Source organism: Myxocyprinus asiaticus, chromosome 13 (genome assembly GCF_019703515.2).
Source record: "Myxocyprinus asiaticus isolate MX2 ecotype Aquarium Trade chromosome 13, UBuf_Myxa_2, whole genome shotgun sequence".
NCBI classification, from domain to species: Eukaryota; Metazoa; Chordata; class Actinopteri; order Cypriniformes; family Catostomidae; genus Myxocyprinus; species Myxocyprinus asiaticus.
In genome coordinates, this window is record NC_059356.1 from 7,291,859 (window position 1) to 7,309,501 (window position 17,643).

The 17,643-nt window shown below is 40.4% G+C and overlaps 1 protein-coding gene across 1 annotated transcript in view; it reads right to left on the bottom strand.

Moving 5' to 3' along the window:
* The window catches only part of LOC127450325 (alpha-1,6-mannosylglycoprotein 6-beta-N-acetylglucosaminyltransferase B-like), a 292,577-nt gene that overhangs the window by 202,809 nt on the left and 72,125 nt on the right, over positions 1–17,643 (bottom strand). Inside the window, exon 4 of the mRNA XM_051714336.1 lies at positions 13,741–13,850. Within this exon, the coding sequence (XP_051570296.1) occupies positions 13,741–13,850 (110 nt within the window). The remainder of the gene's footprint in view (positions 1–13,740; positions 13,851–17,643) is intronic.

Below are 17,643 nucleotides of genomic sequence, written 5' to 3' on the forward strand. Positions count from 1 at the left end.
GAGGGCTTAAAGAAAATGGGAAAATAACTGTTATTCTAACTATTATAAACTTTTTTAGTAGTACTGTCAGTTTTAAAGCACTAATTTAGTGCGATTAATTATATGAAAAATATAATGTTAAAAAAAATAATGCAATTAATAATTTCCACTGAAATTTTCCTGCCTACCAAGACGGTTTCAGTAGCTATGCAAGTAAGTTTAAATTTAGTTTGACCAAACTCTGGTTTTTCGTCTCAAGAAGGCGGATCAGTTTTTACTGGTGTTCATCTCAATAGCAACTTTAAACCACATGGCTTACCTGTTCCGGAGCTGGTTTTATTCTGGGTCACAGATTGCACCAACCCTGGTGCAAATAATGATAGATACTAATTGCATTCTGGTGCAAATAGTGTCAGATACTATTTGCACCCATATTTAAATACTAACAAACAGTATATGGGCATCACTGCAGTGTGTTTATTGTGTTTATTTAGAGTCCCACAGTCACACTACATTAACCCCTAGTCCTAAACCCAACCTTAACTGTACCTTAGAAAAAAATAACCTTGGTTTTACTACAGTAACCATAGTTTCACCACATGGTATTTTGTTGTAAATTTACAGTAACCACAACATTAACCATGGTTACTATATTACCACCATATTACTATCATAACACCATAGTTAATTGCATTAAAACTATTGTTTCTGCCAAAAAGAACATGATTACTACAATATTACTATAGTAATACAGAGATGCAATCTACACATAAGTGATGCTGAGCCGTGGGAACGAGTGCGATCGACAGACACTGCCTCCGGATCAAACCCTTCTCTGCACTCCCCGACATTCACCGTGACCAAATCCAAAAATCTAAGCAGCTGACTTATTGACTTGCTGTCTAATCACTTAATGGCTTATCTGACAGCCTTTTTGAATTAATGCAACTCTTAGCAGAAACTGGTCTCAGAACAGTTTAAAATTTTTCTTATTTTCATCCTACCTCCGTATAGAGTCTCAGAAGTCAGCATTTTTCAGTTTCTGGACTTAAAGCCTTAGCTGTACAGGTAACATGCAGCTGTGTAGACAACAAACCAGTAGGTCACAGGCCGGAGAAATCTCTGACCTGAGTTCAGCAATGGGGGTATATGGTGAGCAGGGCGGAGCTGAGTGGCGTCTGGGCAGAGCGAGGCCGGGAAGATAAGTGGCAAATTACTTCCACCTGCATGCCACAGTAGGTCAGTCTTATTTTCAATCATATGGAAATAAACAGTACTTGTCTAATTACTCGTCTGCCACAATTATGTAATGCCTTTCAATTATCTGAATTATATTACAATTATTTTTACTAAAATATTTATATTTAATTATATAATAAAATTATTTAATATATACATTATTATTCTATTTAATTATTATTAATTGAATTATATTTATTTGAAGGCCTTTCTCAGCAAGTATTGTTACAGTGGGTCCTCAGTGAAACTGATCCTCTTTACCGCGGGAAGTACCACCACGTAAAAACTTACAATTCTCACCCATGAGACTTGTTCACAAAATCACCGGCAGGAGGCACAAAGGGGCACTTTTGTCTCCATCATTTAGTAGTGTGAAGAAAGTGAGAGTTATTATGATTGTGTGACACTAGGGGTCCCTATACGAAACGCCGCAACTGGCTGAACTGTGTTACGTGAACTGGCGGTGTGTGACGGGCAGACCACTGTGTGCCTCATAGCCAGCGCACCAGGCCGACACGTAACCCGCCCCAATGCTGTTATGAGTGTCGAACGGCCCTTTGGTGACAAGTCGACTGCCCAAAAGATAGAGACAGGCAAGCCCAGTCATGGCCTCTTATTCTTTTTAAAAAAAAAAAAAAAAAAAAAAAAAAAGGAATTAACCGACTGGGGCCACCAGGTCTACGTCAGGGGGGTGTCCCTCCCAAGGGGAAGACACAGCGGAGACCACACCCTGCCCAGAAAGGGGGGGGTGGTATTTTGAGTGGAAATACGTCACATGGTCTTTCTGAACTTTGTCGGAAGTATGTCATGTGGAGAAGTCCCATGGTAGGTCCTACCCTAAGGGGGAGGAGTTTCTACAAACATGGTGACTGGGGCAGAGGAAGGAAGACGCAGTTTACCAACAGGGAAATAAATTAGCGGAAAATATACTTCACATGGGGTTACCTATGGGGAACCACCACATGCGGAGCACCTACCCCAGTACAGGGCTTAGTTAGCACATGTACTCATCCGGCAGTGAGTTTCTCCACAAACTCGTCTACCACAGTGCTCGGAGGAAATCATCCAGGGAACACAGTTTGTGAACACTACTGGGAGTCAACAGCACACATCTTCAGCTCAGGGGAGGTGAAAGGCACTATGCGCAAGCGATATACCTGGCTAGCTCTCCTGGACTTACCTGCTTGTGCGTGCCACTACACGGCACAAAACCGGTTCCACCCGGAGATTGTAAAACCTAGCAAAGGTTTTGGGTGTTGCCCAGCCCACTGCTCTGCAAATGTCTGTTAGAGAGGCACCACTGGTCAAGGCCCAGGAGGCCGCTACACCCATGGTAGGGTGGGCTCATAGCCCTGCCGGAGGCGGCACGTCCTGGGCGTGATATACCATTGTTATGGCGTCAATGACCCAGTGGGCGATCCTCTGCTTGGAGACAGCACTTCCTTTCCGCTGTCCACCAAAGCAGACAAAGAGCTGCTCAGAGACTCTAAAGCTCTGCGTGCGATCCAAATAGATGTGTAGAGCATGCACGAGACACAGCAATGTCAGGGCTGGGTCTGCCTCCTCCTGTCGTGAGGAGTGTGAGGTCCGAGAACCATGTCTGTGTGGACTAGTAGGGTGCTACCAGGATGACCTGCTCCTCATCCTCCCTGACCTTGCACAGGGTCTGTGCAAGTAAGCTCACTGGGGGAAATGAATATTTGCGAAGTACAGGGGGCCAGCTGTGTGCCAGCACGTCTATACCGAGAGGTGCCTCGGTCAGGGCGTACCAGAGTGGTGTTAGGCCTCATGTATTCAGATAGAAGACAAAGGCAGGCCTAACACAGTCATAAAACCTAACTCAGGCCCACATACCAAGTCATAAATTTTACTGGTAAAAATCGCGCCAAAATCAAACAAAGCAAGTCCAAAACAGACTACAAATCCCATGAAGCCTTGATCACTAAAGGATCGAACTCTCCACTCCTATTGGATGAGGCACACGACAGAACGCACCTCAACCATGACATCATCAGGAGTAGAAATACCTCTGAGATGCTTCCGGGATTTGCTTCCAGCAACTTTGCTCGCCGTGTGTAGACGCAGCTCATCGCTGCTCTCAGGTGCAGCCTCATGGCACAAGGAAGTAACGTCCGACTTGAAACTGTGGCCATACAATCTCTATCTCGCTGGGCGAGTTGAGATTACTCTGTGTTCCACTGAACGCTAATGGATCTGAAGGAGACCGCTGAGCAATCCGCACCTTCATCTGTTTGCCTGCAGAAGTGAAGACATAAAAGATTTCTCTTCCATCTTCAATCAAGTCGACGTTGCTGATTTCTCCGCCAGCCCACCGAGAATCAGCAGCCGTACCGCCCACCGACAGAGTGAGGAAACGGCCTCCCGTCATCACCCGAGCCTCGAGGAACCGAGTCGGAGTTAAAGGACAAATGAACACACATTCTACCTGTGTCCTCATGTGATTCAAGTAAGAGGTATACACCTGGGCAGAGATAGAATATTATAGTGTGTTACTCTTGTGTATCAACGTTATTGCTTGTACAGTTTACGGACCATAATGTCCGCTCATTTCGGCTAACACTCAGGGTATTAATTATCACGAATGAGATTTGCTGTATTGTAGTCCAACCACATTGGACTGTTGTGCATTTCCGCCATTGCGGGTGAGACCGGCAAACTGAGTTTATCCATTAAAGAATCAAAGACCGTGGGACAGTTTACGAGCTGTCCACCACGTCTCTGAGTGATAAACTAACAGCTGCTTTCTCCTCCACGATCGCGAAACCGGCTTTGGGGCCGTCACTTTATTCTCTCTCTCTCTCTCATACTAACCACACACACATGTGACCCCTCACAAACATTCTCGCACACATTTTTGGTTAGTAGATAGCTTCGTGATAAAGCTCAGCTTTGTCCCTAAGCTATCGTACAAGCAGATACACACGGTAACTGGTAGACCCCATTGACTGGTTTCTCTCCACCCATATTCGTGGCCATATTCTCTGGCCGGAAGTCTCACGTGACATAATCTCCACGAGAGTCACGACTTGAGGTGCTGCTGACTCCAGAGGAGGAGACGGCGGGAAAGTTGTGACATACAACGGGAGCGCAGACCGCCTTGACGGTTGACATATGCTACCATTTCCGTGTTGTCTGTCCAAACTAACACATGCTTGCCCTGGATCAGTGGCCGAAACCATCGCAGGGGGAACAGAATTTCCAGCAACTCAAGGCAGTTGATGTGCCAACTTAGCCGCAGGCCCGTCCATGAGCCGGCGGCTGCATGCCCATTGCATACAGTGCCCCAGCCCGTTTTGGAGGCGTCTGTCGTAACCACGACACACCTGGAGACCTGCTCTAGGGGAGTGCCTGCATGTAGAAACGTAAGGTCGGTGACAGATCGGCGTGACGGCCACGCGATGTGTCCCGCGGCACCATGCCCATCTTGGGACTCGAGTCTGAAGCCAGTGCTGAAGCGGTCTCATATGCATCAACCCGAGCAGAGTGGCCACCGCTGAGAATGCCATATGCCCCAGGAGCCTCTGAAACAGTTTCAGTGGAACCACTGTCTTCTGTCTGAACGCCTGAACGACTTTGCACGCTCGTTCGTGAGGCGCGCTGTCAACGAAACTGAATCCAACTCCAAGCCGAGAAAAGAGATGCTCTGAACCTGGAGGAGCTTGCTCTTTTCCCAGTTGACCTGAAGCCCTAGTCGGCTGAGGTGTGAGAGCACCAGGTCCCTGTGTGCACACAACACATCCCGAGAGTGAGCTAGGATTAGACAATCATCGAGATAGTTGAGGATGCAAATGCCCACTTCCCTTAGCGGGGCAAGGGCTGCCTCTGCGACCTTCGTGAAGACGCGAGGGGACAAGGACAGGCCGAAAGGGAGGACCTTGTACTGATACGCCTGACCCTCGAATGCAAACCACAGGAAGGATCTATGTCGAGGTAGAATCGAGACGTGGAAGTACACGTCCTTCATGTCTACCGCCACAAACAAATCTTGATGCCGGACGCTCACTAGAATGCGCTTTTGCATGTGTAAAGCCCGGTTCAGTACTCGCAGGTTCAAGATTGGCCGCAACCCAACGCCTTTCTTCGGTACAATGAAGTAGGTGCTGTAAAACCCCCTCTTCATCTTGGCCGGAGGGACAGGCTCTATCGCATCCTTCCGTAGGAGGGTAGTGCTCTCCGCACGCAAGGTAGCGGCGTTTTCGCCCTTCACCGAGGTGAAGTGGATGCAGCTGAACCTGGGCGGACGCCTGGCGAACTGAATCGTGTAGCCGAGTCGGACGGTCCGGACCAGCCATCGCGACGGGTTGGAAAGCGCAAGCCATGCATCCAGGCTCCGGGTGAGGGGGACCAAGGGGACAATCTCATCGGACGTACTGGTGGGTGGGGCCTCGCGGCGGGGCGGAGCCTGAGGTGCCACGCTGTGTCATGAACATGCTGAGTTCAGGGACATCGAAGCACGTACCTGGCTCCTTGTGACCACCCGCGGAATAGCCTGGGATGGGGGAGGAAGAGGCCTGTCCTCGTGACCCATGGAGACTGTCACATCGGGGACGGATTTGTGCCACAGCTAGGCAAGCAGGGGTGGGGAGACCGCCGCTGGAGCGCCGAACCTGCAAAAATGAAATGGTGGACGGTGGTCGTGATGACGGCCCCAAATCGCCCCCAGTGCTAGGTACTGGCCTCATACCCGTGGGTAGAAGGACCGAGGCGGGGAGCCTCTGGGGTGCCTTGCTTTCTTACGAAGGCAAGCCGCGACCGCATCGTTGCCGTGGACATGTTCTCGCAATGAGTACATGACCCATCCACAAACGCTGTCTCCGTGTGGGCAGCGCCCAGACACAAAAGACAATGATCGTTGCCGTCAGAAGGCAAGAGATAACGACCGCAACCAGGAATAACACACAAACGGAGTGCCGCTCCATGTGTGCCGCTCTTTTAGAGAAATATACTCGCCGAAGTGCCCAGGGGTGTTCTCTGCAGTGCACCAGTGCAGAGGGGGGAGAAGCCGCTGAAATGCGCCGTCAGATCCAGCAGAGGTGAATGAACAGCCTGGGAATTCAGCTCAGTGAGCATTGATGGTTCGGCTCCAAAGAGAAAATCTGAATGAGTGGTTGCATTCCAGCTCCTTTTATACCCGTATGTCCAGGGGAGTGGTATGCAAATACCACTCACCAATTTTCATTGGCCTTTTATCAAAGATCAGAGGTGTTCGGGCTCCCAAGAGTGACCCCTAGTGTCACTACACCGAGACAACGTTGAGTGAGTGATAGATAGGGAACCTTTACTATACGCATGTGAACTGATAGCTCAGTGGTTGTGTTTTTGGCTCTCAAGCCAGAGGTTATATCCTGTTTGTACATGTGAAAAAGTAAAATGCAAGCACACAACAATATGCCTTTATTTAATAAATACACATTTGACCACATATAAATAGTAACGTTTGATATCACTGAAGTTAATTTCAACATTCAAAACAAATGCAGCTATTATTTCAGCATTGCATGGTTTTTATTTGCATTTCACTACATTTTGCGCTGTGGCTGGTACTGACTCTGTTTCCTGTAAGATTATTGTTGGTCATTGGGTTTTATACTGCATATTATTTATACATTTACTCTTATATTTGTCGCCACGATTGTGTTTTAAAAGGTAAAAGCATAGGCGGTAGGTAGCATAGGGTGGCAGCGTTCATGGTTACATGATAAAGATTATGGTTGAACTTAATTACATTAATACAAAACAATAGTGTGAGGATAGTTCACTTGTATTTTTACAAAGATCCAGGTGAAAATCTAAACATCCAAATCTCCTTTAATCTTTTGAAGCATCACAGCCCCCCAGATCACCTTTGTCTGTGTTTGCATGGGGGATGGGAAACACCAAAAGTAGACAATAGCCCACCTTTAACACTCACCTCGAGCGTTCGATTGTGACATCAGAGAACTGTTACCTCAACTTAATTTGAAGTAAAATGTACCCAACTGACATGTGATATGCTGTACAATATATACCCATTTATTCACATAAATATTAATATTTGATATAGATGTTTTAAAAGCCAAATAAAACATTCAAAACAAATGCTAAAACATATTTTCAGCATTTAAAGGTTTTTATTTTATTTTTAAGCCATATTTTAATGTTTATCAAAGAAAGAGTCTGTCTTTGCTGCTGAAATGACATGGGAAGTGGTTTGGAAAAAGCCAAATTGGAACCTGCCTCACAATCATTATTAGCATTATAAACCGATGCTCTACTGATCACACGATGTCTAAGATAATAATTAAATTTGACCAAATCGCTGAGATCCCGAGCCAGAGAAAACGCCCACCGCACTCCCAGCCTCCGATCACCACGAGAACAACAGCTCACTCCCTTTAGACATTTTATTATATTGTTTTAAATACTTTGTGGACGTTTAATAAAATAAAGATGACATGAAATTGGGATGAAACACAGATCTGTCCTGACGTCCTCTACAGTTACAGTAACCATAGTATCATCATGGTATTTTGTAGTAAAATAATTGTAACCAAAAAATTAAACATGGTTAATAGTTATATTAAAACCATATTACTGTAGTAACACCATGCATTGTTAATTGCATCAAATCTACGCTTTATGCCCAAAAAACATGGTTGATACAATATTACTATAGTAAAACTACCTTTATATTCATTTAGTGTATTATTACAAGTAGTATTAAATATAATATTAAGAGTGGAGTCAGGAAACAGAATGGAAAAAATAATGCAACACATGCGGACTCGAACACGGTCAGGGACTGATTCACCGGCATTACGCCCTGAGTTACTGCAGCAACATACTCAATGCTCTGTTTGCAGGTATTATTTAAACAGGGGTGCAAATAGTCACTCCAAAAAATAACATCGAGCTTTTGGGCAACATCAAATAGCAAATATTAACTACTAATAAAATAATAGACAGATAATAACAAAGTATTTTTTTTTTTTTTTTGTCTTTTGTGACAAGAACTTACAGTTTTGAACTGCATAGCTTTTCTGGTTATTACATGTAATGTAAAACTCAAACACATACTGAGACAAATATTCAAATGATGTGGTCACAATACTTCCACAGCCATATTCATGTAATGGCAAATTGAGATTCTTATTAAAATATTTTACAATATTTCGTTTGATGCTTCCATAAAGAATAATTCGGTTCACTTTTTTAACGTTTTTATTGCCAGGAGAATGTAACACATGATACAATGATATACATATAAATTAATTAATTCACATTTGATAATCCTGTTTAGAAATAGAAAATATGGGCTAGCCTATCGGCACATTAAATTAAAGCACAGGCTCAGCATCTTGACATTTTTAGGAAGTTACTATAGTTTGAATATGCTGCCTAATGATGCTCGCTCATAATGTATGTATCTATTTAAAATTGTGTGACTGTGGAAAAAAAATCTAAATTAAATGTTGTGGTTTTTTACACATATTGCAGCAGTTTTGAGGTTAAATCTCCTCTGTGTGGCGCTAAAAGCGAGTTAAACGTTCTCCCAAACAGATAAGGTTTTTAAGGATAGGGCTCTAAACAATTGTGGTAAGTCATTGCATCCGCTTATGTTATTTCTTCCTGCATTGCATACCACATATTTACTATAGCATCTTCTGTCAGCAGTGAGGGATTCACATGTGATAAATGTAAGAAATTAGTCTGACGGAGAAGGTTAATGAGCCAGAAGCACACATCCGAATACTAGTGGAGGTCAGTGAGAGAGAGAAGCCGGTAGATACTGTTTCGGATGCGGGTAGAACAGCGAGCAAAACACACACTTTGGTTCCGGCTGAAGAGGCCCCGCAGCAGGGCGATTGGGTGACGTCTCGGCAGCATACTCGCTCAGCAAAGCGACACCACTCTTCCGTTCCTGTTAGGGTTTCCAGGAAGGAAGGAGTGCTAGAGACTCCAGCCAACATTGTTAAATGCATTTCAGGGGCTTGGATGTCTGACATCAGATTAAATTTACAAGTGCTGGTTAATGATAAATGTAGATTTTCTAAAATTGTTATTCATGTCGGCACTAATGATGTCCGGCTTCGCCAGTCGGAGATCACTAGAGATAATGTTAAAGAGGTGTGTGAACTTGCAAAAACAATGTCAGACACTGTAATATGGTCGCGAATATTGATGTTGATATTATAGAAATTCTACCGCAGAGCAATGACATCTCAGATCATTACCTCGTCTCTTGTTTGTTGCAATCAGCTAATGTCACTCAATCTACACCACACTCTTGTTCAGGTAGAATTATTCTTTCAACCACTAAAGGCAGCTTCCCTAATAATCTTCCAGAATTGTCTCACATACTCAGTAAGCCAAAAAGTCTAGAAGAACTTGATGAAATAACAGAAAATATAAATACAGTCTTCTCTAGCATGCTTGATAATGTCACCACCTTCGATTAAAGAAAATTAAAGAAAAAAGCTCTGCACCATTGTACAATGATCACAATCATGCTCTCAAGAGAGCAGCTCGGAAAATGGAGCGCAAGTGGAAGAATACAAAATTAGAGGTATTTCGCTGTGCATGGAAGGATAGTGTCTGTAGCTACAGACAGGTACTAAAAGCTGCCAGGTAAGCATATTTTAGCAAACTCAGAAAATAACCACAACAATCCTTGGTGTTTATTCAGTACTGTGGCTAAATTGGTTAGGAATAAAGCAGATATTCTGTTGCAGCACAATAGTAATGACTTCATGAATTTCTTTACTGATAACATTGAAATAATCAGAAATAAAATTGGAATTATGCAATCAACTGTCACAGCACCTCAGAAAACAGTGTCTCATAATTTTGCTCACGAGCAACTTCAGTTCTTTGCTGTCATAGGTCATGAAGAGCTAACAAAACTTATCAAAACATCAAAAGCCATAACATGTATGTTAGACCCAATACCAACTGAGCTCTTAAAAGAGGTATTCCCAGTAATCTCAGAACCTCTTCTTGATATTATTAACTCTTTGCTATCCTTAGGACATGTCCCAAGAAACTTTAAAATGGCAGTTGTCAAACCGCTTATTAAGAAGCCACAGCTTGATCCTTGTAATGTCGCTGAGCAATGCAGATGAAGACAATGATGATGTGAAGAACCTAAGTGCAGTTTATTTACAAGATAAGTAATATATCCAAACAACGTGAAATCCAAACGTGAAAAAAAAAAAAAAAACATAAATATGAACTTGAATTGACTTGACTTGACAACCAAACAACGTTACATTAACACAATACTTGACAAAAGACAATGGCAAACATGAGGGCTTAAATACATGGACATGGGCAAACACATGACAATGACAACCAATCAACAGACAGAACTGTAAACAAGATAATAAGACTAATACAATTTAACCAATGAAAAGACAAGACATATGACAAGATCACATGAGAGAACAGGAAACCACATGACACGAACACATGACTATAAAACAGGAAATAAACTTAACAAAATAAAAGACATGAACTCATAAACTTAAACGTGAAACAAAAACAGATTTATATGTGACATATCCCCCCCACTAGGGGTGGCTCCCAACACCCCAGAACAAAATAAGTTCCATTAGGGAGCTGGGTGGGGAGGGGAATCTTGAAAAACACAGGGGACCAGACGGGGATGGAGACCATGGTGGGATCAGCGGAGGACCTGAATCCTAGAGAACTGGCTAATTACAGACCGATTTCAAATCTACCATTTATGTCAAAAATACTAGAAAAGGTAGTGTCCTGCCAACTATGTTAATTTCTGCAGAGAAATGGAATATATAAACAATTTCAGTCAGGATTTAGGCCCCATCACAGTACAGAGACTGTACTTATCAGAGTTACAAATGATTTGATCTTATCATCTGATTGTGGCTGCATTTCTCTTCTAGTGCTTTTAGATCTTAGTGCTGCCTTCAAAATGATAGATCATGACATTATCTTGAATAGGCTGGAGAATTATGTTGGCATTAGTGGACTTGTATTAGCATGGTTTAGGTCCTATTTATCAGACCGCTACCACTTTGTATGTGTAAACGAGAAATTGTCGAATCAAAGTATGGAGTGCCACACTTCTTATACATGCTTGCCCTGAGAGATATCAGGAATCATAGAATAAGTTTCCACTATTATGCTGACGATACCCAACTTTATATTTCTTCTAAACCCAACAAAAATTCACAATTCTCCAAATTAGCAGAGTGTATCAATGAAATCAAAGATTGGATGGCCATTAATTTCCTTCTACTCAATTCCGACAAAACAGAGGTACTAATGATTGGACCAAAAACCTCTAAAAATAAGCCACTAAAATATAATTTGACTCTCGATGGATGTAATGTTATGTCATCTTATTCAGCAAAGAACTTAGGTGATATATTTGATACCAATCTGTCCTTTTGAAAATCAAATTTCCAATGTTTGTAGAACAGCATTCTTCCACCTGAGAAATATTGCTAAATTACGACACATGCTCTCTGTTGCTGATGCCGAAAAATTAATTAATGCATTCATGACCTCAAGACTAGATTATTGTAATGCATTACTGGGAGGATGTCCTGCAAGTTCAATAAATAAACTTCAGTTTGTTCAAAATGCAGCTTCCAGAGTGCTGACTAGAACTAAGAAATATGATCATATTAGCCCCATTTTATCATTGTTACATTGGCTACCTGTTAAACTTCGTATTAATTTTAAAATTCTGTTAACGACATACAAAGCTTTGAATGGTCTAGCTCTACAGTACTTAAGTGACCTTCTGACATGCTATGTTCCATCACGTTCATTATGATCATAAAATTCTGGCTTGTTAATAATTCCAAGAATATCAAAATCCACAAAAGGAGGTAGATCCTTTTCATACTTGGCTCCTAATCTATGGAATAGTCTCCCTAACACTGTTCAGGATGCAGACACACTCAGTTTAAGTCTAGACTAAAGACTCATATATTTAGCCAGGCATTCACCTAATTTATCCTTCAACTCACAATCTGCCAGAACTTTTAACATCCATTATGATCTATAATTCTGCATAAAATTTAATGGCATCTAAGCTAATATTATTATATTTGTTTCCATGTCTCAACCTGGGGATTCATATCCCGAGGATACCAGAGCCTGCCAGATCCAGTCCATTTCTGCTTGGTGTCGGACTCCACTGCTACGTGTCTCTGAGAGATGACGACAAACTACAGCCGGTGCTAGCCAGACATCACTTCAGTTTTTTGACTTCAGAGGATGAACTGATGCCAACTCCAACTGAAAGACATCGGATACTTCATGCGCCACTGCCTGAACATTGGGCTTAGGATGGACCCCACGAACCTCACTGAAATGACCTGCAGGTTGAACTGCAATGTACCTCATCATTTATCTCTGCCTGCATCACCTTTGTCTATTGATGGACTACACTCTTGAAATTGAATACACAGACTATCATTTAATTGCCAACAAAATCCTTCATCAGCCAACTAACAAAGGACAATGCATCTATGTTAACTTCTGCAGTTAATCCAGGAAGTACTTCAAAGACATTAGTCATTAATCTTACAGTTCATAAAAAAATCTTTTAATTTTATTTTTAAAACACTGGACCTTAACACTTACTTAATTTACAAATTTAAAACCATGACTTGCACTGCACACAAATAACTAATATTGGCATTATATTCATGTTGTTTAGCCAGAGGAAAACTGGCCCCCACAATGAGCCTCGTTTCTCCCATGGTTATTTTTCTCCATTAACCAACATCTTATGGAGTTTTGTGTTCCTTGCAACAGTCGCCTTCAGCTTGCTCACAGGGGTTCTAAATACAATTATTATTTAATTATTTAATTTCTATACACATTTTACAATCATATTTAATCAAACTACAAAATTATCACTGTAAGACATTATAGATATTACAGTTTCATATTTATTTATTTATTTATTTTTTAATGCATGATTTCCTGTAAAGCTGCTTTGAAATGTGTTGTGAAAAGTTCTATACAAATAAAAATGACTTGACTTGACTATCAAGTTTTAAATGAACAAAACTACCATCCCTACCCTAAACCTTAAACCTAAACTTAACTGATAGTGTCATAAAAGCAAATGTGAGGTGAAAATGCAATTGCTGAAACAACCAAATCATTTTGTGGTGCTTTTATGACACTTTCAGCTCACATGTCGATGAAATTGTTTGGCTGGACTTGTACCCAGTCTTTTGCATTGCAAGTACACCACTCTATCAGTTGAATTAGACCTACCGTGCAACCTAGTAATGCTAGAATAAGCTTGTAAAAATATTTCGTTCAAATCATGCACTTTTTTCTTAGGAGCAAGTTCTGAGAATCAAGAGAATTAAGCAAAAGTCTCCATTTGATCTCCTTTTTGTCTCATTGTTATAAGGGGCAATTGAGATATTAAAGAGATCTCATTTGTGATGTTTCAAAACAAAATGGAGCTTCATTCTGCAGCCAAACAAAAGTGGTAACAGAAAGATTCACCTCTGCCTGGGATGTTTGTTTTCTTCAGAATCTGCTCCATTCGTACAGCCATGTTGGACACATTCTGGGCAATGGCTTGGATCCGCTCCACCAGGCCTACCGGCTGGAACCTGGAAACGTGAACACATGCGAGAGAGAGAGAGAGAGAAATGATGTCCATGATTGGTATTATTAAAGGAAATTCTGCCATCATTTACTAGATCATTGAATTTTCAGACCAATCTGTTCCTCCTACAAAGCTATCGTTAAAGTTCCAGAGACTTGAAATATAGAACCAGATATTTGTGAAAATTGTATTGTGCTTTTTTGTCGTTTTTGTAGCTTTGCAGTATAAATCACCATCCACTTCCATTGTATAGAAAATAGCAGCTCAGACATTCTGCTTAATATTTGAGAAAATGATGACACAATTGAAATTTATGGGTGAAGTAATCCTTTAAATACGTTACGGAAAAAGCAGCAAGCCATATCTGTGACTAATAAATACACAGAGCAATAACTAAAAGATGATTACTCATTTCTATTCATTCACTTCAGAATTTAAAAGGCGCCTACATGTGATATACTACAACCTAGTTAAGGCACATATTTAAGAAATACAAAAATCTAAAGCTTCTAAAGCTTCTAAAATCTAAAACATAATTGTGTTCTGTAGCCTGTATCAAAGCAGATTTCTCTCTATTTTTGTGGCGTTGCAGTGTTTAACACCCTTGAATGTTGTGATTACCCATTGGACAAGCTAATTGTCTAAAATATGTCTTGAGCATGAAAATGCGGTGCCTCCACTGACACCATTTACATGTGCAGAAAATGAAAATTACGTTCAGCACGTTCAGGTCAGGCCCTCTGGATAAAAAGACATTACAGCAATTAACATCGGTAGGAAGCTAATTTCCTTGCTTTTCACTGCATAGAAATGATCAAGATTCAAATTAAATGTGAAGTGTTTAATCCTTTCGATGTGAAAATACTTTCTTCTATCTTATTTTAAAATCCTTAGGTTATTTTATGAAAGTCATTCAGGAACTGCTGTTTGCAGGAAAACAGTGATTATTTCTGAATTCCATTTGGTGACACTAGTGGAAAAGAAATGCCACCTTTAAGTGAAATATACGTAAAGGATGTACAGTAAGCTGGTCATTATCTCAAAGTAAACCCTGACAGGTTGATCAGGACCAGATGCTATAAATGGACATGAAATATTGATTTGACTTTATTTATTTATTTATTTTATATTCACTGTTCACTCACATAATACTGCAAAAAAATAAAATAAAAATAAAATAAAAAAATTCACACTACTGTTGCCTCTGTAAACCACTGAAACTATAACTAATAACTCTAAAGTTCAAAGATCAGACATGATCCAGTACCAGTACTCATGCAATCATGTACTAAAGTGATTTTATTTGTTCAATTTCAAAACACTTAAAAACCAATCAAAATAGCAAATATACACAAACATAAAAAGAAAGGGGGCCCTTTTTTTTTTTTTTTTTTTAATGTTGTGATATAATTTGTGAATTATTGATCAATATAATTTATTGGCCAAGTCAATAAAGCACAGCAGTCTGGTTTTGGAAGTAAAAATCCAATCCATATTCTACATAGATTGATTGATTTTTAATGATACGTATGAACATTTAAACGTATCTATCTATCTATCTATCTATCTGTATACTATATGTATGCATATATATATATATATATATATATATATATATATATATATATATATATATATATATATATATATATATACTGTATATATAAATTGACTTTTGACACTACAAAGTGCTAATAATGTACTTATGAATACACAACAAAAGACAAGATCATACCTTCATATCCTAATAGTTTTTCTTGTATCTGTCCATCATCCATGTTGTCAATATTGTTGTGAGTGGGGAAAAATAAACTGAGTTTATCTGTGACAGTGTCACTCACTGGTCCAGTTTCAGATGAAAAGCGTGAATTTGCTCATTTGTGCGAGACCACGAGTGGCGATAGCAAAGTGGGATGAATTGAACTCCTGCTTGACACTACTGATCTAGAGTGCGGCTCAGCTCGAACAATAGGTAGGGATATATTACTGTGATATGTGTGTTGTGGTGGCTCATGTTAAACGGCCTCACAGTCTCTGGATATGCACGGAAAATTAATGCACTGAGATTCAATAGAGTGATCGCTTGTTTAGACTTTAATAGGCAACTAGGTAATGCAAATAATAACAGAATGTGCTTTTGCACTTTAAATTTCACCACAGTGTGCTTCCATAAACTCTACTGAGTGCTTTTGTTCTGTTGCGTACACATACTGTACAGATGCGCATTTCAATTATAAGCGCGATCTTGTTACAATCAGTATATATTTAAACATTAGCTTCTGTTTACATCTTTTTGCAAACAACGCTGCATTTTCTTCATGTCAGTGTCTCTGTTACTTGATTTTAAAGTAACAGTTTTTGTTCAAATTTTCAGCCAAGATTTGCATTTTTCTTTCTTTTTCTTTTTTTTTTTTTTGTTTTTTTGTGTTTTTTTTTTTTTTCGGCAGCCGAAATTTCAGTGCATCCCTATTTAATAGCGTAATTTCTGGTGAAGAACTAAACTAACCTAGAATCCTGAAGAAAAAGATCCACTAATCAGAGACCCAATCCAGTCGGTCTTCCTACGCTAATATATTTGTATATATTAGGGCTGTCGTTTTAACACCTTAATTTAGTGTGATTAATTATGTCAAAAATAATGTGTTAAAAAAATAAATGTAATACATCATGCCTCCTGATGCGTAGGTAAGTTCCATAATAAAAATACGGATTTTTCTATCATATGAGCAGTTCAAGCTTGAAGTACATCTGTTTTTACGAGATGCATCAGCAGGTGGCTGTGTGCCTCAAGAAACCTCACAAGCAGTGCAGCCACAGAATGAGAACCACTCACTTAGGAGGAAGCACAACAGATGTGTATAAAAGAATACAGGAATCTTGAGATACGATTTTCAAAGTTTCCACTACTTTAAACTTGACACAGCATTCTAAAAATGCAGGGTTAATGATGCTTAATACCAGTGAGATAATCCAAACGCTTTTCTCTGAGGCACGCTCATGTAAAAATAGCAGATGGAATGCAAGAACGCGTACTGTGAGAACTGGACACATTGACGAACTCAATGCAAATAAAGATTGCTGTCAACTGTAGGTTTGTTCAATGATATAAGAATAAAACAAACAATAGGGCCTTTCTCACTGGTGGTACTAAAGCCCGTTTTAGGTACTTTTCCCCGGGACTAGTGCTTTTCGTCGCTTTCGCACCTAAGGAACTATAGTACCTCAAAGCCTTTTTAGGTACATTTTTAATTCCTACTCCGGGGTTGATACTTTTGGGGTGTATAGGGACTGTGGGACTGTGGGAGGTGCTGCAGCCAGTGATTGGACAAAAACCTGCATTGAGAAAGGAGAGGAGCTCCACAGCCACCATAGTAAACAACTAGCTGCTAGCCTGCTACTCAGTGGATTGCGCTAATTTTTCAATTCCCTTAACAGAAATAACATATACAGTTGAAGTTTCCATTTACTTAGGTTGAAGTCATTCAAACTAATTTTTTTTTAACCACTCCACAGATTTTATATTAGCTAATTATAAATTTGGCAAGTCATTTAGGACATCTACTTTGTGCATGACATGAGTAATTTTTCCTACATTTGTTTACAGACAGATTGTTTCAATTTGTATTGACTATACACACAATTCCAGCGGGTCAGAAGTTTACATACACTAAGTGCCTTTAAGCAGCTTGGAAAGTTCCAGAAAATGATGTCAAGCCTTTGGACAATTAGACAATTAGCTTCTGATAAGAGGTGTACTGAATTGGAGGTGTACCTGTGGATGTATTTTAAGGCCTACC